We start from the raw sequence: 25704 nt of genomic DNA on the forward strand, positions 1-25704 counted from the left end.
GGTGTACATGGTGTTAGTTTGTTATACTGTACAGCTCCCTGGTCAACAATTGTTGTTTTAATTGGTGCTATATAAATAAAGCTGAGTTGAGAATCCATACGACTCCAGGGAGTTAATAAAGGTCTCCTGAAGCGAAGCAATGGGTTTTTGTAAAAAAAAAAAAAATCTATATTTAAAACTTTATAAACTATCATAACTAGATTCTGCAAGTTGCGTTCTGGTGGAAGAGTGACGCATGGTGTATTAACGAACGCGCAAGCGCAGAGGATAGAGCAAAACAAAACACCGGTCACAAATTAGAAGTCTAAAATGATCATTTTTAAAGAGAAATGTCGGAGGATTTCGATATATAAGAGCAGAGGAGCTTGAGTTTGTTGCTATTTGAGCCCTATTTGTTTGAACCGCGAGAGGCGTCTAAGCTTGCACTACTCCTATATCCTGCATCATGCGTCAGGACAGAGGTTACTTTTTTGGCATAAATCGATGCGTATGGCTGTCTGCCGGATTTTATAGTTTATAAAATGTTAAATATGGATATTTTTCTTACACAAATACATCACTTCACTTCAGAAGGCCTTTATTAACCCCCTGGAGTCGTATAGATTACTTTTATGATGGATGGATGCGCTTTTTTGGACTTCAAAATCTTGCCCCCCATTCACTATAATTATAAAGCTTAGAAGAGCCAGGATATTTTTAAATATATCTCTGATTGTGTTCATCTGAAAGAAGATCATATAGGGTGAATTCAGGGTGATTGGGAAACTTTTTGCCATTGAGATAACTTGGAAAAGTGTCCCAATCAACCTGAATTCACCCTACACCTAGTAAATCATGGGATAATTTTCATTTTTGGGTGAACTATCCCTTTAAGACAGATTTGTTCCTGAAAATAACAGGACACCTCTCGCTGAATTACAGCACCTAGTGACAGGGGCGGATGTACTGCGGTGGCAACTGCCACCCTGAGAAAAAGCATTGCCACCCCATCTGCCACCCAGATTTATCCCGGTATAAAATATAAATGTAAGCAGTGTTTTCTGTATCGCATTTTAGCAGCTGCACTTTAATGTGAAAAAATGGCAAGAAAACACGTCTGCTCACGCTGTGGAGTCAACTTCATTAAAAGATATGACTCTCACGAACCGGTTCATAAACACACAGCACAACCAGTGTAGCCCAATTCACTATCAAATGCACTGTTTTTCCATTATATATTTATAGTATTATTTTCCAAAATGTTTCTCATCATTTATTTTGAACTGTGTCGTGTACCATCAAAAGCGCAGCTAATATTTCTTGCAGTTCATTCGACGCACTGAAAATTAAAGGTTGAGCATGTTGTGTTGTGGGATGCAGTTTCTCATGCAGTGCGCTGCACTTTCTGACAAATACAGCAGGTCATCCAGGTATGCCATGCGTACAGGAAATGCACACGGCGTTTACTGCAGGAGTAGAGAGATAGGGTGCTGTTCTGTCTGGAGGGCCAAACATGCTCCTCTCTTCCCCCATCTCCGTCAGACGGGCCGATCTAAATGCAGTCAGGCGTCCCAGGCATCGGCAGTAATTGAGCTAATGCCGTAACGCATGTGGACAGCTACACGGACGAGCCTCCAGGCTTATTTAAACTTTATAAGACAAGAGCGTGCCGCCCCCCAAGCCTTCTGGATGAATCATGTGTTTGCTCGCCGGTGCACTTCTTTTAACCCTGGTTTCTTCTGCATTATTGATGATCAACAGGGTCAGAATTTGCTTTTAGTGCTCCCTGATGACGGCTCCATCCGGGAAGCCGCGGCGAGTGCACTCATAATATCATGGCTGCCGGAGAATAGACTGGAGGTTTCTTGACGACTTTCACCAAAGTAATGCATTTGTGAGTGTGTGTTTGTGTGTGTGTGTGTGTGTGTGTGTGTGTGTGTGTGTGTGTGTGAGAGAGAGAGAGAGACATTCAGAACAGGAAGACTGTTGTTTGTGTTTTGTCCATTAGAGATTCCCCGGTCACTCTTTCAGCAGGGTTTGTGATAAGGACACTTCAGTCTCATGCCACCTTTATGTCATGTTAGAATGATCGTATTAATGTGACGAACGCACATGAATGATGCTATTATTTACCATGGGAAAGATGAATCATGCTGAAAGCAAAGTTTAGTTTAGATTGTAAATGGTTAGTTATAAAGCTTGTCAGAAAATGCAATTCAATAGGTCATATTCAAGTCATATTTATAAATATTGCGCTTACAAGATAGTTTCAAAACAGCTTTACAGTGATAAAATGTTGTAAAATTCATCAATTATGAAACAAATTTAATTTCAACTGTAAAGCAGCTCTACAGAAGACAATAGAGTCATTATTCAGATCAGTGTTGATTTAGTTCAGTTCAATTGTGTAAAATTCATCAAATATAGGGGCTTTCGCACCGAATAGTTCTAGGAACTCAGTTATAGGAACAAATTTTCCCGGTTGCATTTGCACCAGGAATAGGAACTCTGAATCGGCCGACAGCAGCGTCTTTAAGTGCGGCATTTACAAATGCTAAAAACCGATTGGAGCTGTGTTTGTTGTGTGTCGTGGGTTTCATGATAATGGAGATGGAATGTAAACTCATAATTTATGCGACTGAAAGAGCAAAAAGTGGAGCTAAGAGACGAAGTCTCCTATAACAACTTTCAGTATTATATATCATCGAGGCGGAGAAAGAACACAACCCTGCAGACAACAGGTAAATGCCGTTATCGCTGTTTTCCATGTTCGTGAAGTTTACACGGCTTGTTAAAAATACCGGGTGCCGGTGTTTGACATGTGTTTGACCAGTCTTACTTGTATTTTAAACCCCAAATGATCAAGCCACTTCACGACCACTAAAAAAGTATGTTGTATATAGTATGAATGTGTGTAGTATGAATGTAATCCGGACGTACTATGTTGTCATTATCATGTGACCTTCCAGCATCAGTTGCGTCGCTTCACTGCCATTCACAGTCCTCTCCCGTGGCCTCATGGGATAGTAAAGTGTCCATCATATGCACACTTCAGAATCTCACCAGTAGTAGTAGATCATTTGGGTACTTTTTACCCATTCTTTTATGAGTACTGTGAATTCGGACATACTTCCTTTGTCACATACTGTTTTTCGTCTACTATATAGTAGGGAAGCATGCAATTTCGGATGCAGCTACAGACTTGAGTGACTGATAGTTTCCCATCATTCTCTTTGGCAGTACAAGAATACTGACAAATACACTTATGAACATGAATCATGCACCTAGGGCCCTATCATACACCCAGCGCAATGCGACGCCAGGCGCTACAAGTGTTTTTTGGTAGTTTCAGCCTGACACAGTTATCACTTTCACATTGTTTAAATAGCAAACGCACTCGCGTCCATCTGTTTGTTCAAGGGTGTGCTGGTCTGAAAACGAGGTGTGTTCAGGCGCATTGTTGGCGTGTTGCTATTTTGAGGAACTGAAAATGATTGAAAACTGAAACCTGGTGTAAAGTCAATGGCACAGTATTTTTTTGTTATTAATGGGAGTGTTAGTAATACGTGCCTATAGTCGGGTGCACAACGTGTGTACACTCACGCAGCAGCACACAAACATGCCAAATATTAAAAATGTATTTAAACCGACTCATCTGGTTGAGGGTGTCTACAGGTGTCTGTATTCCACCATGTTAATAGCGAATCCGCCATGGTGCAAGCGCAACTGGCTTTTAATGGGAATGGGAGATGAGACTCTAATTGGTCTATTGCATGTTACGCCCAAAACACACCCATGACTCATTAAGAGACTAGGGACAACACTTTTGGACCATACGCCTGTCTGCCGACCATTTTTTCCATCGTTAAACTAGCAAAAGTGGATTCGGACACGCCCTAAGGGCACCTGCAACATGTGCTTCAGAACATGCGTAAGATCTTTAAAATAGGGCTTAAGTCATTTTGCTTCTCCAGTAAATGTATTTTGATGTAAGAATGTTTAGATGTTTGTTCTGGAAAATAAGACAGAAGCACTGAAGAAGAACATTGTTTACTGCAGTGTAACTAACCAAAACTTGAGCCTTGGCAGGAACTGGAAGACAGCAATCGTTCTGTTGTTAGCAACTTTCCGTCTGTCGCACACATTCACGTCTGATTGGTCAAAAGCAGGTGGCGTTAAAATGGAGTCCAGCCAATCAACTCATATGTAATTAAATTAGCTCGCTCTTTGCAGTGGCTCTTAGCGGACTAAGACTGCCAGCCGTTTTGACTAAACACACACACACATAAACACTGCAACAATTAATGAGAGCTCTTCAGCGTTTGGCCGTTTGATTAAGACAGCTGTAGCTAATTTGCAGCAGGGGCATTTTTGAGTAACAGCCAAAATTAGGATGGTTTTTTATGAGGTTTTTTGTGCTCTACAAAATAATTATGTGGGCCAAAGAGAAGTAAATCATCTGTGACTGATGACAAATGCCTTGCATTTGCTGAAAGCATTAATTTCAATAGCGTCCATTAGCAGCACATGAGCTGCCGTCCCGCTTTGAAAGCGTGTGTGGTCATTCATTCATTTTGTGAGATTTGTTGTGTTGGACGTTTCTTTTATAGCCGCTCCATGTTCCTCTGGCCGGAGGTCTTTTTGCAGTGTGGTGTTGCTCCGGGGATTCAGAGACTCTTTTAGATTTCCGTAGCAGGTGTAATGCTCTCATGCTGATCTCTCATCACTTATTTACCTCCACATCTATTATGGATCGTGATTCGATTGAGAGAGAGGGATTTCACATGCTGTTGGCCTTCCATCAACCCGTAAGTAAGTGAACAATGTTATTCGTCAAAGAGCCAAACATGAACTATTACAAAAGTAACTTTTATAGAAACTTTTGTTAATTTTTAACTAGTTGCACAGCCGTATCAACATGTAACATCGAATATCAGGACAGACATCCGGCAAAACAACGGAAAGAGAAGACGAACAGAAGACCACCGGTCAGACAAACTGATGCTGCTCGAGTCAGAAGTTGACATTTTGAGCCTCTCGAACAGACAGATCAATGTTCTGAGTCACAGTGCTTCACTCTTCAGATCTTGAAGGATGTTGAACTGCTAGTATTTTATGCAACAGGTAAAAAAAAAAAAAAAAGTACATTGTCAATACACTGAAAAACAATCAGAAATTGTGACAATTACAAAGAAATGGCATGTAACATGAAATTTTGAAGTACATGAAATAGTATAAGTTGTTGACAAGATCATGCTTCGATTGAGAGAATAGTTGGATGTCCACCTTAGAGATAATCACCATATTTATAGTGAAACCATCATATTAAAAATATAGGTAACACTTTAGTTTAGAGTCCAATTCTCAATATTAACTAGTTGCTTGTTAGCATGCATATTACTAGGTTTGAATCTGGCTCTCAAAACTTCTCATTTTCTGTCCTTTGCATAAGTGTTTGTTTTTAAGAAGAGAAGTATTGTGTGTCATGCTGTAGGTGACTCGCCGGTGTGTGAGAGAGCGCAGTGTCGTCCCCCGATGGCCCCGCTGCTTCTCAGACAGACGTGAACTCTGGGTGATTGTCCCTGTGATGCAGCGCTTCAGCCGGCGGTGCACTGGACCGCAGGAGTGTCTGAATGCGCATCAAGCTCCTGTCTTAAGGGCCGGACTGAAATATTCATCAGGAATACTACATGGACTTAAACGAAAGCCTCTTTGCTGCATTTGAGAACAAATGTCATTTCCACCACATCTACAGTTGTACATTCAGTGGTGGAAATGCCATTTTAATTAGTTTCTGTATATTATTATACACTGAAAAAATTATACTTTGTACAAACTTAAAAAAAAAAACCTTTTAATCAACTATTAATCTCTTTTTTTTCCCTCAAAGACAAAAAACATTCAAAGTAAAATATTTTTACATATTTTCTTTTTAGTCATAAGCCATTACTTTACTCTTTCCCTGCCAGCGTTTTCTAAAAAAGTTGCCAGCCACCGCCAGCACTTTCGTGGCCCCCTGAATATTTTGTCGTATGAATATCTGAACATGCAATATATCAAAAGAAAAAAATATATTCTAGCTTCACACATTCGTTTTTTATTCAACATTTAATGTGGGTAAGTTTGATAAAAAAGCAACATTTTGAACAAAATAAAAATCACATTTTTGTCAAAGACTACAACATGAGCGTTAGCAATGCTTCTATCGCTTGTTTCTGCTTCTTCTTCTCCTGTGTTTTGATCAGGAGATTCTGTACTCTTTCAGAAGATGCATAATAGCGCCCCCTACCGTATAACAGTGAAAACATGAAAAGCCAGAAAATTCTGTTAATGATGGGGAAAAGAGTTAATGTAGGTAAACATGACATTAATTTTATAATAAATAGAAGCTAAATTAGTTATATGACAGTAGAAAGTTCTCTTTAGATTGTTTCACTTAAGAAACATTTAAGTTAGTCATTGTTTAATTTAGTTTACTTAAAGTGGACCTATAACCCCCCTATTCACAAGATGTAATATAAGTCTCTGGTGTCTCCAGAATGTGTCTGTGAAGTTTCAGCTCAAAATACCCCACAGATCATTTATTATAGCTTGTCAAATTTGCCCCTATTTGGGTGTGAGCAAAAACACGCCGTTTTTGTGTGTGTCCCTTTAAATGCAAATGAGCTGCTGCTCCCGCCCCCTTTCCAGAAGAGGGCGAAGCTTTAACAGCTCACATTTCGGTCGCTCAACAACAACAAAGCTGGAGAATCTCACGCAGCCAAAATGAGGATTGTCAGTAACGGTGTTCAGCCTTACATTGTTCAATCGGACACTGACTTTTTCCTGCATATTTTGTGTTATATACTGACAAAAAAAATCAACAGTCTGGTTTCAAACCAAAATAGTATTTAAACTAAGTTGTTTTATTTTTTATGGGGAGTGTTATTTGCTTTTAGACAAACTGAATAAAGCAGGTTCAAACCATAAACCAGGAATTTTGAATGGATGCACTTTAAATAAAGTTCACTCTTTTCAGTGTACTTGATGCATGCTGACATGACTTCACTTGTGTTCATATATATATATATATATATATATATATATATATATATATATATATGCGGCAAATTTTGAATTTGTAACAAGTTTGGTATTTGACGTTTATGGTTGCTACTGAGAACAGAGATGATCGACACATAAAGTCTTGAATTTGAGTCTGTTCCTCGCAAACATATGGAATCTAAAGATGTGGATTCCCGTGCACTTTACACACATACATATGAATTATCATGAGATCATGTTGGTACAGCAGCAGTAATTCATCAGATGATGGCGAGTTTGTTTCCTCATGCTTGAGGACAGGACGTGTCTTTGTCTAGGTTTGGTGGAGCATGTTTTGAAGCAGCGGTACCTTCTGATAGACGACCGAGGGGAAACAGTTTTGTGGCTTGTGGTTGGTTTGCTCGTTCGTAAGTGTCCTCGCCTTTTTGCACCATTGGGAAATGCATATGCTATTAAATTGTAGCAAAACAATTTTACTATCTGTTCAGCAGTTCCCATGACCCACTGTATGGCCCACTTCCAGGGGAGACGTCCCACCTTCCCAGTTTGTAATAATGTCTGTAAAAAAAAAAAAAAAAAACTCTTTGTTGTGGCTGAGGCACGATTCTTGATGGTCTTGAATGTACAACTCTGATTTCTTTCACGAGCAAAAACACACAAGCTTTGAAGATAACTGGTAATAACTTACTGAAATGCCATATGCAACACAAATAATAATACTTTCAAAAGAGCAGTAACTGTAATGGGATTATATTAGAGCGACTGTGTTCATACCGAGATTGTGCTTTTGTTTGTCTTTGTTTAGTGATTTAAACAGTCCAGCTGACAGATGTTTGTGAAAAGCTTCATCAATATTATATTATAATATTTGTGTTTTAAACTCATTTATTTTCTGTTCACAGTGTATCGTATACATCCAAACATTTACATTTGTTTGTTAACACTTTACAATGAGGTTCAATCAGTCCTTGGTAATTAATTAATAGCAGGGACGTGCAGAGAGTGCAGTATATAAAGAAGAGTAAATTAAAAACTACTTACTGTTAATGTGACTTCTGGCTCTGCATGGTTTTACAGAGTGTCCAATGAAATTTGTCTAAATTTCCAGTTGTCCAATGAAATTTGAGCTTGTTGTGCCACATCATGACAAAAGGTCATCGATGAATTATGCAATATTTTTAAATATGTAAATGTGGATTTTTAATTGAATCGACACACTAGTAATCACTGCTGATCTGTTGTTCTTAATCGCTTTTGTAAACAGAACATGTAGTCAGTTATGAATATGCAAATACTGACATAATCTCCTTTTTCTTTTTTTTTTTTTCTTTTTTTTTGACAGTGAGTAAATACTTACAACAACAACAAAAAAAAAGAATAGTGATTAGCAAGCAAGCAAGCAAGACACAAACGCGTTATGGCAACGGCCACCAGTCTGCTCTGCATACGCTTACCAGAGTCAAATACCGCCTTGCTTTAGTAGGAAATACTTCTTAGCAAACTTTTATTCATAATGTGTATCCAGAACAGACTGGTGGGCGTCAGTGTTAACTTTGACAGCAAATTTTGATTTAGTTTTAGTTATAGTCTTTTGACTAAAATGCCATTTAGTTTTAGTCATATTTTAGTCATCGGAAATTGTTTTACTTTTAGTCTAGTTTTAGTCGACTAAAATCTAATTTAGTTAAATTGTAATGCATTAAGCATTTCTCTAACAATACACAGATCCAATACACTGATATACATCTGATATTCTCTAAACTGTTTATGTTCACCCAACTGTACTTTGCTCGCCAAACCACGTTTTTGACCGTTGAAGTGCAAAAAGACACGAAAGAGCAAAATTCAGTACTTTTCAGGGATTGACACACTTATCATTGAGGTACTATTATAGTTTTTTTGTTTAAAATTTTGATTTGATTTTTAGTTTTTCTGCTTTCATTGTAATTTTAGTTAAAAGTTTTAGTAATTTTTTGTGTGTTTATGTCTTTTAGTTTTAAATGACAATCAACAAAATGCTTTTAAATGTCTATAAGTTTTTATTTCTGTTTATTTTAATACCTCAGGTTAAGCTAAAGCTTAGAAACTAGATGAAATAAAATAAGTTTACATTTTTATATATATTTATGTTTTATTTCAGTTAACGTTTATTTCAAGTAATCAAGATTTCTTTGGTTTTAGGCTTAGTTAACTATAATAACCATTATACTTGTAAAATATATTGAATAATGTGTCAAATAATGTTCTTAGTCTTTCCTTCCTGTGACAGAAGATACAGTAGTTTACTATGAATTAAATAGAAATTAAATTAAATACAGTTTGTGTAAACAAAATAACAATAATGACCTGGAAAAAATAATAATTATAAACCATCCCGAAATACAGCGTGACTCTTATTCTGAAATGTCTGCGGTCTGCACTGTAGCAGGCTGCTCATGAGGGTGATAAAATATGCATTCTTACAACCGTCTAAAACATATTACCATATAAACATCATGTAGTAAACATTGTCATAATTCATCAACATTAGCTCATAAGCAATCGCTTGGCATAAATGTGAGCTATTCATTGATTGTGAAGCAGTCTGAAGTGCCTTTAGAGCGCACAACAGCGCTGCGTTTTCCCGCGGTTAGATCAGCACGTTACACTTCAAATGTGCGCATCTTCCACACAGGACAGCAGCCCTGACTGGATATCTTCCCAAATCGTCCCTCTCTTTCATTTTCGTCTTGTTTTTATTCGTTGACGAAAATTAGAGTAGATTTTAGTCATAGTCATTCAAAACATTTTTATTTAGCCATCGTCTCGTTTTCGTCCGTGAAAAAATGTTGTTGACGAAAATTATTTGTCAACGAAATTAACACTGGTGGGTGTGTCCTTGGATGGCAACATGCCCAGTGCATTATGGGTGTTGAAGTTTTCCTGCCTATTTGACAAAAAGGAAGTTTTTTTCTTTGTTTCATATAATCAGGTAAAACAATCGGCAACTATTTCCCGATAACTGATAATTCCAAAAGGCAACTATCGATGCAGATTAATCTGTAAAATCAATGTATTGGTTGACCTCTAATGTTTATCGTTATCAACCAAAATTTTAAAGTATATTTTTGTTTCTGTCATCAACCTCTACCAGAATGTCTAAATCCTTTATTCAACGTTGCATGATCAGTGTGTGACTTTGCTGGCCTAGATCCCACACGTGCCCATCCGCCACTGGAACCAGGTTGCTGCATAAATATTTTCTATGGTTATAAGATCGGACACAGAAACAAAGTTTGGGCCAATTTATAGTTTGCTGATGTCTGTAAGAAGAAGTGCAGTGCTGTTAATTTCTGTCTGAGACAGTGAACGGCTGGAACACAGCTGCTCTTTGGACTTGTTTACAGAACAACATTCCTTCACACGGCGTGACCTATCACACATGCAGGAATCCTTTCTCATCTCACCGCTAACTATTAGTGCTGATTGCAGTATTCATATATTGAAAATCAATTATATTCTCACTTCTATTCAGAGATAAGCCATCCCCTCAAAATATGTTCAATATTCTGTGCAGGTTATTTATTTAGAGTTATAATTATAGGAAATGCTGTGCTTCTGCACTCCGTCTTGACATATTTTTAGTAACAGTGCCGAGTGGAAACGCGATCACTAGAGGAATTCTGTAACATAATTATTACAGGAACACAAAGAATAATGAGAAAAGATATGCTAGGGATCACCGTGCCTATGAACCGCTGTCCGCTGTTATTAATTATTGTGAGTTCTCTCTTAAGCGCTTGGGGAAATGTCATTTACGAGGGACTGTGCAATCCAGCCCACAAACTGAACAACATTAATGTGCACAGACAGTATGTGGAACGCTCTACAAAACGAGTGTCCCTCGTTAATATATGTGAAAATAACGATTTTAATAACATTAGCAATGTTGATGCTGGCTTTTACTATCTAAATCTATATCTACTAACAGAAATCCAGCAACATAAACATTTCTTTTCCTTCACCATGAGGATGCCTTTTTGCATCTTCCAGACCTGTTGAGCAGAGCTCAACTTAATGCAAATGAGCAGCAAAGCAATGCGGTGACTACCAATGAGCGCAGAAAGTGATCCGCCACCTGATACAACAGAGAAGATACTGAAAAAAAAAATACTTTGGACAAACTTTAATCAAAATACTCTAATTTATAACAGCCAAATGTATTACTTTCTCTCAATTTAAGTTTAATCCTTAAATTGTGATTTAATACTAATCCAAATGATATCTTTTCACAAAAACAAAAACATTCATACAGAGTAAAAAGAGTAATTATAAAGACCATGCCATATTTAATACAAAGTTCTGTCATGAAACTCTAGATGGCACAGGCTGATAGGTCCTTAACTCAATCTGCTTGCAATCACATCATTCTCTATAGGGCACAGCTGATTGGTTCCTGCTGTATCAGTAGCCAATGAGCTCACTGCTCAACTTTCAAATCCTTGGTCAGCATTTGCTGTAGCAGTTGCAGCGCGCTTTCAGAAACCCTCCACCTTCCCCAGCTCCACCTGTATAGATCTGCTACGGGTAATTCATGTATACTATTTTGTACAGCAGCAGCAGGTCTTACTTGCTCATAGCAGTGTGTTATGTATTGGCAGTAGCAAGTCCGGTACTTGCTCTGCAGTAGCAACAGCAGCAATAACAGCAGCAGCAATAAAAGCAACCGCAATAATCAGCAGCAGAAGCAATAACAAACAACAGGAATAAAAGCAGCCGCAATAACCAACAGCAACAGCAGCATAGCAGATCCATTCCATATCAACATTGTCATATTCATTACCATGCCAGACACAGCAGCAGCAATAATCATTATCAGCAGCAGCAGCAATAATCAGCAGTAGAAACAATAACAAACAGCAGCAGCAATAAAAGCAGCGGCAATAACCAACAGCAGCAGCAGCAGCAGCAGCAATAATCAGCAGCAGAAGCAATAACAAACAGAAGCAGCAATACCACCAGCAGCAGCAATAATCAACAACAGCAGCAATAATCAGCAGCAGCAATAATCAACAACAGCAGCAATAATCAACAGCAGCAGCAATAATCAGCAGCAGCAGCAATAATCAACAACAGCAGCAGCAATAATCAACAACAGCAGCAATAATCAGCAGCAGCAATAATCAACAACAGCAGCAATAATCAGCAGCAGCAGCAATAATCAACAACAGCAGCAGCAATATTCAACAACAGCAGCAATAATCAGCAGCAGCAATAATCAACAGCAGCAGCAATAATTAGCAGCAGCAATAATCAGCAGCAGCAATAATCATCAGCAGCAGCAATAATCATCAGCAGCAGCAATAATCAACAACAACAGCAGCAATAATCAACAACAGCAGCAGCAATAATCAACAACAACAGCAGCAGCAATAATCAACAACAGCAGCAATAATCAGCAGCAGCAGCAATAATCAGCAGCAGCAATAATCAACAACAGCAGCAGCACCAATAACAGCAGCAATAATCAGCAGCAGAAACAATGACAAACAACAGCAGCAACACCAATAACAGCAGTAATAATCAGCAGCAGAAACAATGACAAACAACAGCAGCAACATCAATAACAGCAGCAATAATCAACAACAGCAGCAATAATCAGCAGCAGCAATAATCAACAACAGCAGCAGCAATATTCAACAGCAGCAATAATCAGCAGCAGCAATAATTAGCAGCAGCAATAATCAACAACAGCAGCAATAATCAGCAGCAGCAGCAATAATCAACAACAGCAGCAATAATCAGCAGCAGCAATAATCAACAACAGCAGCAGCAATAATCAGCAGCAGCAGCAATAATCAGCAGCAGCAATAATCAACAACAGCAGCAGCAATAATCAGCAGCAGCAATAATCAACAACAGCAGCAGCAATAATCAACAACAGCAGCAATAACCAACAACAGCAGCAATAATCAACAACAGCAGCAATAAATCAACAACAGCAGCAATAATCAGCAGCAGCAGCATAGCAGATCTGTTCCACCATGACCAAACATATCAACATTGTCATATTCATTACCATGTCAAACACAGCAGCAGCAATAATCAGCAGCAGCAACAGCAATAAATGCAGCAGCAATAATCAGCAGCAGAAACAATGACAAACAACAGCAGCAAAACCAATAACAGCAGCAATAATCAGCAGCAGAAACAATGACAAACAACAGCAGCAACACCAATAACAGCAGCAATAATCAGCAGCAGAAGCAATAACAAGCAGCAGCAGAAACCCAATTAGATTCTCAGTGACCAAAACCAGGAATTTGTGCCTGTTTACCTCCTTTTGAATAAAGATTGTCAGCCTGGTAATTAACTAACACTTTATTTCAATGGTCCACTTTAGAAATTTTACTAATTACAAGTAACTTTGCAACTACATGTCAACTCACTGTCATAAGAGTTTCAGTAGACTGTCTGTTTAATATTTTTAACACTTTATATTGGTGCTCCCAACAGACGTTCTACTGACTGTAAGTAACATTGCAACTACATGTCAACTTATTCTACTAACCCTAATCTAATAGTCTACTGATACTCTAATGACTCATATTTTGACTGGACAGTGTTGCTACACTGCAAAAATTCTGTTCTTGTTTGTTTTTGAGTAGTAAATATATTAGCTTTATTAATTAAATCAGTCACTGAAAATAAGAGGCACTGATCATTTGCAAAACATGACGCTATGTGACACTTGTGTTTTAATAAAATAACTGATCTATATAAAATCATTCGGTTAAATTCCTTATCGTATATAGCTTGATATTGATAAAAGACTCACACTGACATGATTAATAGTTGGCAAATCACTATTCAATCTAATTTGACTACAGTGATTATCTGTTCTTTGCAGCTGGTCTGCAGCCTTTAATAGCTACAGAGTAATATTAATATTGTGGAAAAGAAATGCATCATCATCATCATCATCAGCTCATGTGCAGGTCAGAGGTGCAGTGGCCGTGTGCTACGGGAAGGTGCCCTCTGTCTGGATCTGCCTGGGACGTGTGGTTTGAGAGGTAGTTATGCTGTTAGATAGAGGAGGTGCTGCGTCAGCACTGCCGCAGATCAATTGATAGAGAGTGACCAGCCAGTTTACAAGGACACGTAAATAACCACCATCAAATGTGTACAGACGTAAAAAAAAAAAAAATCTTTTTTTGTCTTAGATACATTTACTTGATAAGACATATATATATATATATATAAAAAATTTAAGTAAGTTTATGCTTGAGCCAAGTAAAAAATGTAAGAATATATAGATATTTGTGCTGGAAAACAAGACACAAATACTGAGTAAAAAACTTTTTTTGTTTTTTGTAGTGTAGTGTAAGAACTGTTACTGTTTATCAAATATAATATCCAGCATATAGTTTGTGCTTGTGCACATATAATAAAAACGAGGCAATTTTAATTTGTACTTCAATAAAATAGGAGTGAGGCAAACAAAATATATGGATGTTTCTTCAACTATGACCACTGTTGTGTCCCTGGGGTTGATTTTTATTAAAATATATTTTACCTTTCGTCTGTAAGGGCAGATGGAGCAGAGCCCCACCAAAATATTCATCCAAAACATAGACTTCTATATAAACTGAATCCATAATAAATTGTAAATGTGTTCGGCATTCTGCAACAAATATTTTTCAGATTTTCTTGACTATTTTAATTCATAAAGTGAGCAGGATATGTTAAAATTTAGCGTATGGCTTCGGCAGGCATGTATTACGGTTAGGGATGCAAAGGGGCAGAACATTTCTGTAAAATTTCCAGGATTTTTGGAAACTTTCTGGAAATTTTGGAAACTTTCTGGAAATTTTCCACCCCTTTGCATCCCTAATTAGGATATTAAGTGAGGCAGTGGGTTCCTGAGCCTCCCCAGCTCTACAGCGCCACACAGTTTTCCAATGTAAATCTGTGGTGAAAAAAGGAACTGCAGCGTGCTCTAAAGACTCCGTTATACTTCAAATGAAATCGAAGATCAAACTGATGTGTTTGTTTTGTGCTCATTTTGAGAGTTTGAAATGGCTTGCCAAAGCGAACTCTCAGGAGAGTTCACTCCAGCTGCAAAATATCTTCGTACTACCACTGATCCGTGACGATAACGTAATAGGAGGTGCCATTCTTTCCTGTGCAACTCTTCTCTGACTCATTTCATTTGTTGAGTTCGTTGAGGTAAGATCTCCACGGGTGAAAACATGAACACACTGGATAGCCGCTTTATAATATAAAATGAAGTTGTGCTTCTGATTAAATGAGGCACTGACACTGTTTTTCATGTTTGAGACTGTAAAGCTGCTTGCTTTTAAGCAATCTATTGAATATAAAATGCCAAATAAATAAACGTGAGTGCTAATTTGCAGAGCTCGTGCTAACATACCCATGTTGTTATGATCAAAGCACGCATCACATATTTACATATTCATGACTTCGGCAGGCATGTATTACGATTAGGGATGCAAAGGGGCGAAAAATTTCTGGAATTTTGGAAAGTTTCTGGAAATTTTCCTCCCCTTTTTATCCTAAATAATGATACTAAGTGTGGCAGCGGGTGCCTGAGTCTGCCCAGCTCTACAGCGCCACACAATATTCCAATGTAAATCTGTGGTGAAAAATGGAACTGCAGTCACTTTAATCGAGAGCCACTGGGGCAGATTTCAGACTGCCCCACTTATTTTCACATTTCCTTATGTAAACCTCGCTCCAGACCTAGACGACCTCATTCCGCTTCAAATATGTGTATTTTAGTCTGCATCAGGTCAGTAACTGGTTGGCATATCTGTTCTTCCTAGGTGGAGTAGCATATCAGATTAACGGAAGTATAAATCCTTTAGTTTGAACATGTGAATAGTCTTTATATAGTTCTGTTGTGTTTCTTTGACGTTTAAGAATAGACATGACTTTCTTATCCATACTGGAAATCCTCCACAACTTGTAATATTTTAAAACAACATTCGGAGGCAATAAATACTACATTAAGGCAATTCTAAGATAGTGTATTTAAAGCCTTTCAATCAACATTAGAGCGCCACCCTCAGGCTGAATAACGCAACCATCTCCCAAAAGTGTTCTGTGTGTGTTCAGCGATTACAATATCATGCTTACAAAATGTCTCTAAGACCCAGAATCTGAATTTACGGTAAGGAGCTGCTGTTGCTAACATGATCATATTAAAACTCTTGGAAGTTTTGTATCTTCATGCCTTCATCATTTATATTTTATCATTTTCTCACTGCTTAGATTTTATACCCTCATCCCAGATCCAGACTTTACTTTAAAAGTATTTTAGAAGTGTCCATCAAGCTTGTTTCTTACTGGCAAATCGTTAGTTCATGTTTTAAGAATAAAAAGTTTTAAAGGGGGGAAATCAATACATTTGTGATATTGATGTTTGAAGAAAAACTCCACTAGAACCAAAACTACAAGCTTCAGAAAAAGCGGCTCTGATGATGAACAGGTGAACCACCTGTAATCTAGGAAATGTTGGAGCTTGACAAATAGGCCGGTCACCACAGCTTTGTACAACAACTAGTCTTTCACTACAGTAACTACTTACTTCAGCGTGTTTGATTCATTCCTCCACATCTGCGGTCCACGACACAGCTGGAGTAAAACACACTACACACCACCCGCACGCCGCTAACAGATGGAGCGGGAATCTGATCGATAAAGTGTTATCAGGCCGTCCAGTGAGTCCAGCGCTGGCTTTGTGTTCGTGTGTTTACATCTGAAATCTTTAGAATGCTCAACCTGTGAAACACACACACACACACACACACACACACACACACACACACGCGCCTCAGTCATGGTCTTTGAGTTGTAGCTCATCACTCTTTCTCTCTGTGTGTTTCACTTTGACTTGTGACCTTGCTTCTTTTTGGAAGTCATATTTTATCTAAGACATTTAGCAGAGCGCACTTGTAAGAAGTTTGATGGATGTTGGCTCTCAGAAATGCCTTTTACCTCCTGTATGCTTCATATTCAAGATTTCATTGTTCTCTGCTTATTGAGGAAGTTCATGCATCACAGTTCTTAGCAAAAGATCAGATTATTCCTGACAAATGAGTGATGAGTCTGATATCAGTGTAGGAACAGCTTCATATAATGAAAAACACAAAACTCAAAACATAAACATTATAAATATGTCAAATTCCTTGTAATCAGCTGACAGATGACCATCTAACACTCTCTCATGACAATTTGTAACTGTTTGCTTTGGTTAATTGGTGATGAATTTATAAGAAGTGGTGCAATCTCATTTGTCTCACATGTCTTTGGCTTCATTGAGTTTATAGGTTGAGTTTCATGCTTATTTTATACAAATCTTACCTTTCATATGAATCAAACGGATGAGGTTGGAACGGCTGTGACGGTGTGTATTATTACAGCAAGTTGTGATGTGACAGGGAAGCATGCTGGATGATAACAGAATTAAAACAACACATGCTCGGACTGCAGTGCATTGATATTCAGACATCTACTGTGCTGTCAAGAGCATTCTGCCATCACTGGTGTCAGAGAGAGAGTCAAGCATGACATGATGCCTTACAATCACATTCATCTGCTTCACAATATCCCTGAAGACTAGATGACGAGAAAAATCACTTTTCTGTATTTATTTGTCACAGTGTATTTGAGAAGGGCAGTGTCATGTGACCAGGATATCCTCACCACAACCTCAAATGTCATTCATGCCACAAAGTGCCTTTGTTAGATATCTATTGATGTTTGAAAGTCAAGTATCGTTGTGACACTGTAATTCTGTTTTACTTAAAAATGTCACATTTAATTCACTGTTATTTGCCGTTTCTTTGTTACTCTTTGTGAAATTTCTAGCAGTGAAAATTGTTTCTACACTATTTTTATTCAGTGCTTGAATGATAACACTAAGGGGCAAATTCACAAAACAACCACATGCTATTTCAAATCAAGCAGCTGTGACTTACTGACTTATTCACCCAAAGGAAACAGAAATAGCACTGCACCTTGAGTATTCAAATCAAGTCATTGTCATTCATTTCCGTGCAAACTTGCCTTCTTTGTGTAAATTGGACTCATTACAGACTGCTATTTATTCACAAAACTCAATGTTATTTGTCTGAGTAACTAAGCAATTATGTGAAAGGGATGTTTGTGTGCACTTTCTAGCGATCATGACGGGAGTAAAGCATCAGATGATGGAGAAGAGCGTCATAACCAGACATTTATTGTAAAGAGATCATTCAGGTGTCTGTGCACCAGCAGAGATTTTGTATGTGTGTTTGCACCGCTGCCTGATCTGCATATTTCATTTAGTGAATCAGGTGCTAAACCGTCGCAAATAATTGTGCATGCAAATAATTACTATAAGCAATCAGACGCACACATTTCCCTGTCCTGTCACCCTCAGTTGTGCGGTCCCACAAAGGCAAAATACTCACGAATAAAAGTTAATTGATAATTAAGGTGATTAGATGTCCCCTTGGATGACCGAATGAATGATTTAAAGGAAAAAGTTGTTTACACTCTTAAAAATATAGCTTTCAAAATGAGGCTTTCGTAGTAATTTAGAGGAGGAAAGTAACTAATTATAAACACTTTCGTTGCAGTACTTGAGTACATTTTTTAAATTTTTTCTACTTTGAGTATAATTAAATTGTGGTACTTTTACTTAATTTGAAAAATAAAGTATTCAACTTCGCTACCAAAAGTACAAAGTACTTTAACAAAGAGTCTAAATGTATGCACACAGTTGGTAATGCTTGCCCTCTTTAACAATACAGTTAAAGGTGCAATATGTAAGATTTCTGTCCGCTAGAGGTCGCTAGAGGCCTATTCAAAACAAAGACGTAGCTTGACGACGGCAAGTTTGAGCGCAGAATATTGGGACATGAGGTGTTCACATCACAGCCGGTGGAAGAAATCATGTTCATGGATGAGATTATTAACGTTACTGTAGTATGAAGCAGAGCAGGACCGAGTGTTGTGGGAGCTGAACGAGGCCGCTGGAGCGATTGCGCAACACACGCCTCGTGAGCAGCGGAACTTTTATTATGCCACAGTCGCCGGCGCCGCTGCCGCTTCTGCTTTTCCGGTTATGAGTATGAGGTAACACAGCTCTGTTTATCATATTAGATACATTTGAGAGTGTTTAAAATGATGTTATAGCGTTACTCTGTGCGTTCGCTCGGCGGCTGCTGTGAGACACTTGTTTGGGACACACTGCAATAAGATTTTAGATTATCATATTAAATGCTGGATGGCTTGTGTTGATAAATGGCATGCAATTCATTTTAAAACGTATTGTATGATGGAGAAAATGCTGTATTACTGTTACTAAAAATAAAGCTGCATCTGATTATGCTATGTTAGCTACTTGACAAAATAGTGTTTTTCTCTGAGGCATGGTAAAGCATGGTACTCGCAAAAAAAATCAAGAAAATTAGATTTAAACAATAAGACTAAGCGTGTTAAGCTATATAACAATGATTAGTTTTCTGTCTATAAATGTAACCAAACAGATGTTCCCTTGCCTATTAAAACATGTAATATATTAAAGCGTCTTTGGTGTTTCCATGATTTCTACAAAATAAAACCGGAAACCGAGGGTAACGCAGGTATGACGCAATTGACAGGTGACTCCTCACACGTCCCGGAGCCTTGGTTAAAATTGCAATTTTCTCACGATTTACAAATAGTTGGAAACATTTGGGATATTGTAAGTACTCAAGTGAACAAAATACATAACACTGGCCTAGTGGTTTTGGGATATTTTACTGCAAAAATCTTACATATTGCATCTTTAAACTAAATATACGTAGAAAACTTTGTACGAAGCTGAAATAACCTCAATATGTATAGTTTATCTGTCAATCAGATGCACGTAAAAGTGAAGTTTGTTATTATAGCAACAGTTAGCTCTTGGCATATTTTACAAATAACGCAAAAAAAGAGCATCTTATTTAACATGTTAACCCGTACCCCACTTTATTTTTTTACTGGCACTTTTCTATTCGTACTGTTTTAATCCCTCTTTTACTCCTATATCGGACCTCTCACTTACACTTCTTTGCTTTTGCCCTTCCTAAAAACATTCAAATGATCTTACATGGACTTACTTTTCAAAATTAGGGATAGCTAGTACGTTTGCTTAGCATAGCGTCAAACACGACATGAATTTATGAGATTAATACCATGTTTTGCTCCAAAATCACTATATAACAAACATGTCAAACGCCAACAAACGCCCTCTGGCTTCCAGTATAAATGAAACAGAAAAATTACATGAGAGTGTTTAGCGCTCCATATTGCTAACATTGCTAACATTTTGTGTAAAAATAGAAAAATTATACTAAAGTACTTTAGTATAAAGTATTAACGTAGTATTAACGTAGTAACTTGAGTAGTTTTTTTACTTACATACTCTTACTTGAGTCAAAATATTTTGCAGTACTTCTACATGTACTCAAGTCAATTATTTCTTAAGCAGCAATACTTTTTACTTAAGTATTTTTTTTTTACTCTTTCCACCACTGTAGCAATGAACCATTTCTGATTACCCAAAAAACAGTTCTTAGTGCAAAGAACCTTTTTCCACTATATTATCAATGCCAATGCCATTGAAGAACCTCTAGAGTGTAGCTCCCAGAATATTAAGGGAATTCATGCAACATTTGAGAAACTCAACAAGCTGACTTTTTTGCCAGAAGTTTACAATGAATGTGCCCTGGTGGTTGGAGGGGTGGTCTGCGGTTAATGTCAGAACGGAAGCTGTTCATATGATGTGAGCTTTCAAGGATTACACCACTGTTGCTCTTGTCTGTGCGACTCCTTTTGAAAGGAATCAATTAGTCACATTTACTTTATAACAATGGGATGAGATCCATAGCAATCCAGAACTATACTTCCAAACATTCCCTCTGTGATTCCCCAGGTGATTCATTTGTTTAAGCATCTGTCATCCAGGCCTGGAGTGATTGCTGACTGAGTTGGACAAGCAATGGTTTGCAGCTTCTTAACAGTCCCAAGAATGGGTGTGATAATAAAAAGAACGCATTAGCGGCTTGGCAGATTTCGAGAGCTTTCGGTGGAACCTTTAAGACTCTTGTATCACCATTGTCTCGCTGCCCACATTGAATGGATTACAAATCAACTCTTTAGCTTCTTAAGTAAATCACAGCGGAGTGCAGTAGGGAATTGTCAGCGAGTACATGCCGCAGATTGCAAAGAGGATGACGTCTCTGCAGAATTACTAATAGTGCTGTAAAAGGAGCATTTGTGTTTTGGACCAGATTGTTCAACTTGTAGCAGAGAAAGAGTTTAGAAAGACAAGAGATGGTCGGACAGCAGGCGTCCGAAGAAGAGCAAATCATTTTCACAGAAGCAGAGCTCAGCTAAGCGCCTAATCTTCAATGCTCAGGGAATACAAATGATCTGGTAATCGTCTGCAACCTTGACATAGAGGAGGAAGGTCACGGTGTTGGAGCGGGTGCTCGTGCCTGCCGTTGCTTTATGAAGGTGCTGTAAATAATTAGTAAACCAAACAACATGGGCTGTGCTCCTGAGGGGCTGCACGTATTGTTTTGCCCTGTTGATCAGATTTTTAGTATGTCTAGACAGGCAAACATCACTATGACTGTTAGCCATACTCATCCAAAGAGTATAAAAGTTGAGCATTTGGGTCATTCTGTGGCGTTTGTGCTCCAAACATGCATGATTCCTCAGATCATCTGTGTTGTTGAGGAGATTGTGCCGTTACTTTACTAAGTGATCACATGCAAAAAAATCCTACGGACGCTCAATGAAGGAGGAACATTTAAAAACATTGAAATGCCTGCAGTGCTGCATTTACTAACCCCACAATTACTGGGACATAAACTGCATGTATAGGTGGGTGATATGAACAAAATTGTATATATGTAAGGGATAATCCATGGCTAGGTGTGCATTACACAAGATTAATGCAGGATATGGAGGCAGTGGTAGTGATGGGCGCTTTCAGAACCCTGCTTCATGAAGCTTTGAAACCTTTACAAATCTTTTGTTTAGTGTCATTAGTTCAGAGCTTGTATCAAACTGCCAAGGTCACGTGATTTCAGTGAACAAGGCTTTGTTATGTTACGTCATAACTGTTTCGAAACTTGTTCAGTGGTTCACCTCTGGGGGGCCGTGATCTCTGTGAACCCATGAATCATGCTGATTCACTGAATCACCCCCAAACGGTGAACCATTAAACAAGTATCTATGGTTTTTACCTGATCTCTGATAATTTTATACATTTGTAGATGTTTTAATGAGACATTAGTATAATTAAAAGGAATAATAGTAGTTAATAGTCTCTTATTGGCCTGTTTACCTGCACCATTCATTGAAAAAAACAAAACAAGCACTAAAAATTGATAAAATAACACATATTCTACAGACACTTGATATTTAATCGTATTAGATGATTAGTTAATTGCATTTGATAGATTTTACATTCATTAAAACATTTGCAATGGGTTTGTAAAAGGTGGTTTTATGCATGTTTGGCCTGAGTTTTTGTTGCATTTACACTTTTTTGACCAGCAGGGGTCACCAGCGTGTTGTTTCAAACGTTTCGAAACGTTTTTGCGAAGCAATTGGTTCAATTGATTCAAAGCTTTGAAAAGTTGAATGCACAGTGGAGTGCATTAAAATTGTGTAATGCACACTTAGCTGTGTTATTTTTGTCAGCTACATCTCTTTAGATCTAGCATTCTGCCCGCTATAATTCAGACACAGAGATAAAATAGTGCGGTAAAATTACCTTTATTTGATTGAATTGTAACATTTATTTTAATGAATTAGTGAAAGAAAGAGATTGAGTGTGTGAATTACCTGCATCTGTGCAGCATCGCTCTACTAAAAGTCAAACTGTAAGTTTACTTACTTCAAAAACATTGTAAAAAAATACTGCCTCGTTGCTGAGTAATATAATGTAGCGATTCAGTAGCGAAGGTTTTTTTTTTTTTTTTAATCAAAGTGTTGAAAACAAGTCTCTGTGCTCGCGTGAGCTTTAACGAAATCAGCTCATTAATATAAAACGGTGATTAAACTGACTGGAACTACTTGTGCATTAAACGGTGTTAATGCACAGCTTCCAGCCAATCAGAATCGGGTGTTCAGACAGACCATGGTATTAAACGGTATATATCACAGTTATGGTTGGTATCGTTTGAAAATAAATCAGCAGCCTAAAGAACACTCAATAAAGGAACTTTTGCCAGTGGTTTCAAAAAATACCACAGCAAAAACAACTAGACTAACTAAGATAAAATGTCAAACATTATTAAAGACAAGTAAACGGTCAATAAAAAATAATAACAAATAAACCAACTAGCAATAGCACAAATAAATACAAATCAACAAAGTTCAGGTACAGAAATTGAAATCAAATGTAATCAAATGTAAAATAACACTGCACAGTTTTCTTTTTATAAATAAAATAAGAGCAGGGAGTGATTTTCTCTTTGCCTTTTGTTTGATTGAGATTGTTTGATCTGTTACGTACGTTCACCTTAGACAAAACCGACTGTGTTTATGAGGATATTTTGTCCTAATTTTATGTGTATTTGTTCATTCAAGCACAAGAAAGCTTGTGCGAAATGCGCAATTCAGTATTTGTGCACTATATGAGAGGCGTCAGGCTTCGGATATGTTCACAGCACAGAAAACAGCGTGCGAGTGCCGAATTGAGTTCTCTTTCGCATCTTCTTGCGTTTGAATGGTTTGAATGGAAATGACATAAAACACGCAGACAGGACAAACAGACAGCCTTATCAAATCTACGGTTCTTGGAAATTCTGGTTACATATGCTGGAAATTCTTGATACCCAACTCTAATTGCAGTATAGAAAAGTGTTGCAGTATAGTTATTTTTGCTGGAAAAGACATACATGACATAATCATGTAGTAATGTCCATGACAATTGAGTTATGCAGTCTACACTGAAAGTTCTCGTCTGTACACAGTTTAGTTTCATGCTTGGTGCTGCATAATCTCTACCAGTCGACACATTCTGTTGCCTCATTCTCAAGCCTTAACAGCATGTGGTGAAAAGAGTGGCCAGCGGTGATCCGAGTTTGATGCCACTCCAGCGGTCTCAGTCAGCGGTCCAGAATTAATTGGGAATCATTTCCTACCTACCAGCTGTCGCCCGAAGAAAGTACTAAAACTGGCATGGACGATGCACATGCCCAGAATCGGGCGGGTGACCCCAGCAGGAGTTTTCCCCAACTGCGTTCTTGCAGCTCTGGAAAGAGCGATCCAGACCTCAGCAGCTTTGCCAGTGCCAACTCAGGGAATCGGTGGGGAGCGGGTTTTTAGACTTGGCTGGAGAAACTTTAACATTCTCTGAGATAATGTGAACCGCAGTGCATCCAAACTGCTTTACAAACAAGCTGTTCTGTCTTTGTTTTACTACATTCATGGCAGAGCATCAACTTATTTTACTTTCATAATGTGAATTGTGCACAAAACAATGTTGATTTTAACTCTGAGCCTTTTCTTTCTCCAGATGAGGGTCCATGCAGGAGGACGTACTGTGGCCGGGGTCGGGAGTGTGTGGTCAGGAATGTAACGGGCCGTGTCGAGTGTGTGTGCCAGGAACGGTGCCACACTTCGTTTGTTCCCGTGTGTGGCTCTGACGGACGTTTTTATGAGAACCACTGCGAGCTGTACCGCACCGCTTGCCTGCAGCGGAGGAGGATCTATGTGGTCCACAGCAAAGACTGCTTTTTCAAAGGTGAGCTGCACGATCCTCACTGTAGTGCTGTGAATGCAACTGTCCAATGCTCATGAATGTTGCGCATACATGCTGTTTAAATGGCGGTCAATTCCTCTTCTGGATCATTTTAAAAGAGATTACAAATTTAGCTCTGTGACTTACCATAGCAAATAATAATTCATTCACTACCCGTGCACAAAACCTGCGTAAACCTTTTATATCTCTCATACTAAAACTTATTCTAAATTTACAGAAAAGTGTAAGAACTATTGAAACCACACATTTGCCAAAATGGCCCCAATTATGCTTTTTCAGATATTCCTTTTCATGTAGTGTGTGAGCTGTTTGTGAATGTAAATGTCTGCAAAGTTTCAAAGATCAAAGTGCAGATAAATGGGGTTTTTGTCTCCCAAAAGAAAGAGGTGATTCTCATATGCCTGAAACGAGTTGTCAGTAATTCCAGTCTCACTTCCTGCTGAATCTACTTAGGTTTGTAACAAATTTGCGTAATGCCCCCTATAGAGCTGCATGATTAATCATTAAAAGACTGCGATCTCGATTCAAACACCCACACGATTTTATTCCTAAATGACAGCGATTCGTCTCTGTCTATTAAACCTTTGACAAGTACGACCACAGCGAACATTCAGATCTGCGTTCTGATCCTGAGAGAGCAGTTGTCATGTTTAGATATGAAACAGCTTCGACCATACTGTATCATTATTTCTGTTTTACAGTAATTCACATTATCACAGAAGAACTGGGATAAAAGTTTATAACTCAGATATAAACACTGATGTCTACAGTATTGATCAAAACAGAGCAAATCACCTTTTGAAAATAATTTGGCACTTAAAATAAAGATTGTATCAATTGCATCGTTACACCAGTAGGTGGCGACAAGTGACTGTTAAAAATGT

At 38.1% G+C, this 25704-nt stretch overlaps 1 protein-coding gene across 1 annotated transcript in view; it reads left to right on the forward strand.

Moving 5' to 3' along the window:
- Positions 1-25704, forward strand: part of fstl4 (follistatin-like 4) — a 196154-nt gene that overhangs the window by 54660 nt on the left and 115790 nt on the right. The window contains exon 4 of the mRNA XM_051878653.1: positions 24575-24802. Within this exon, the coding sequence (XP_051734613.1) occupies positions 24575-24802 (228 nt within the window). The remainder of the gene's footprint in view (positions 1-24574; positions 24803-25704) is intronic.

The sequence above is a fragment of the Ctenopharyngodon idella genome, chromosome 21 (genome assembly GCF_019924925.1).
Source record: "Ctenopharyngodon idella isolate HZGC_01 chromosome 21, HZGC01, whole genome shotgun sequence".
Lineage (NCBI taxonomy): Eukaryota > Metazoa > Chordata > Actinopteri > Cypriniformes > Xenocyprididae > Ctenopharyngodon > Ctenopharyngodon idella.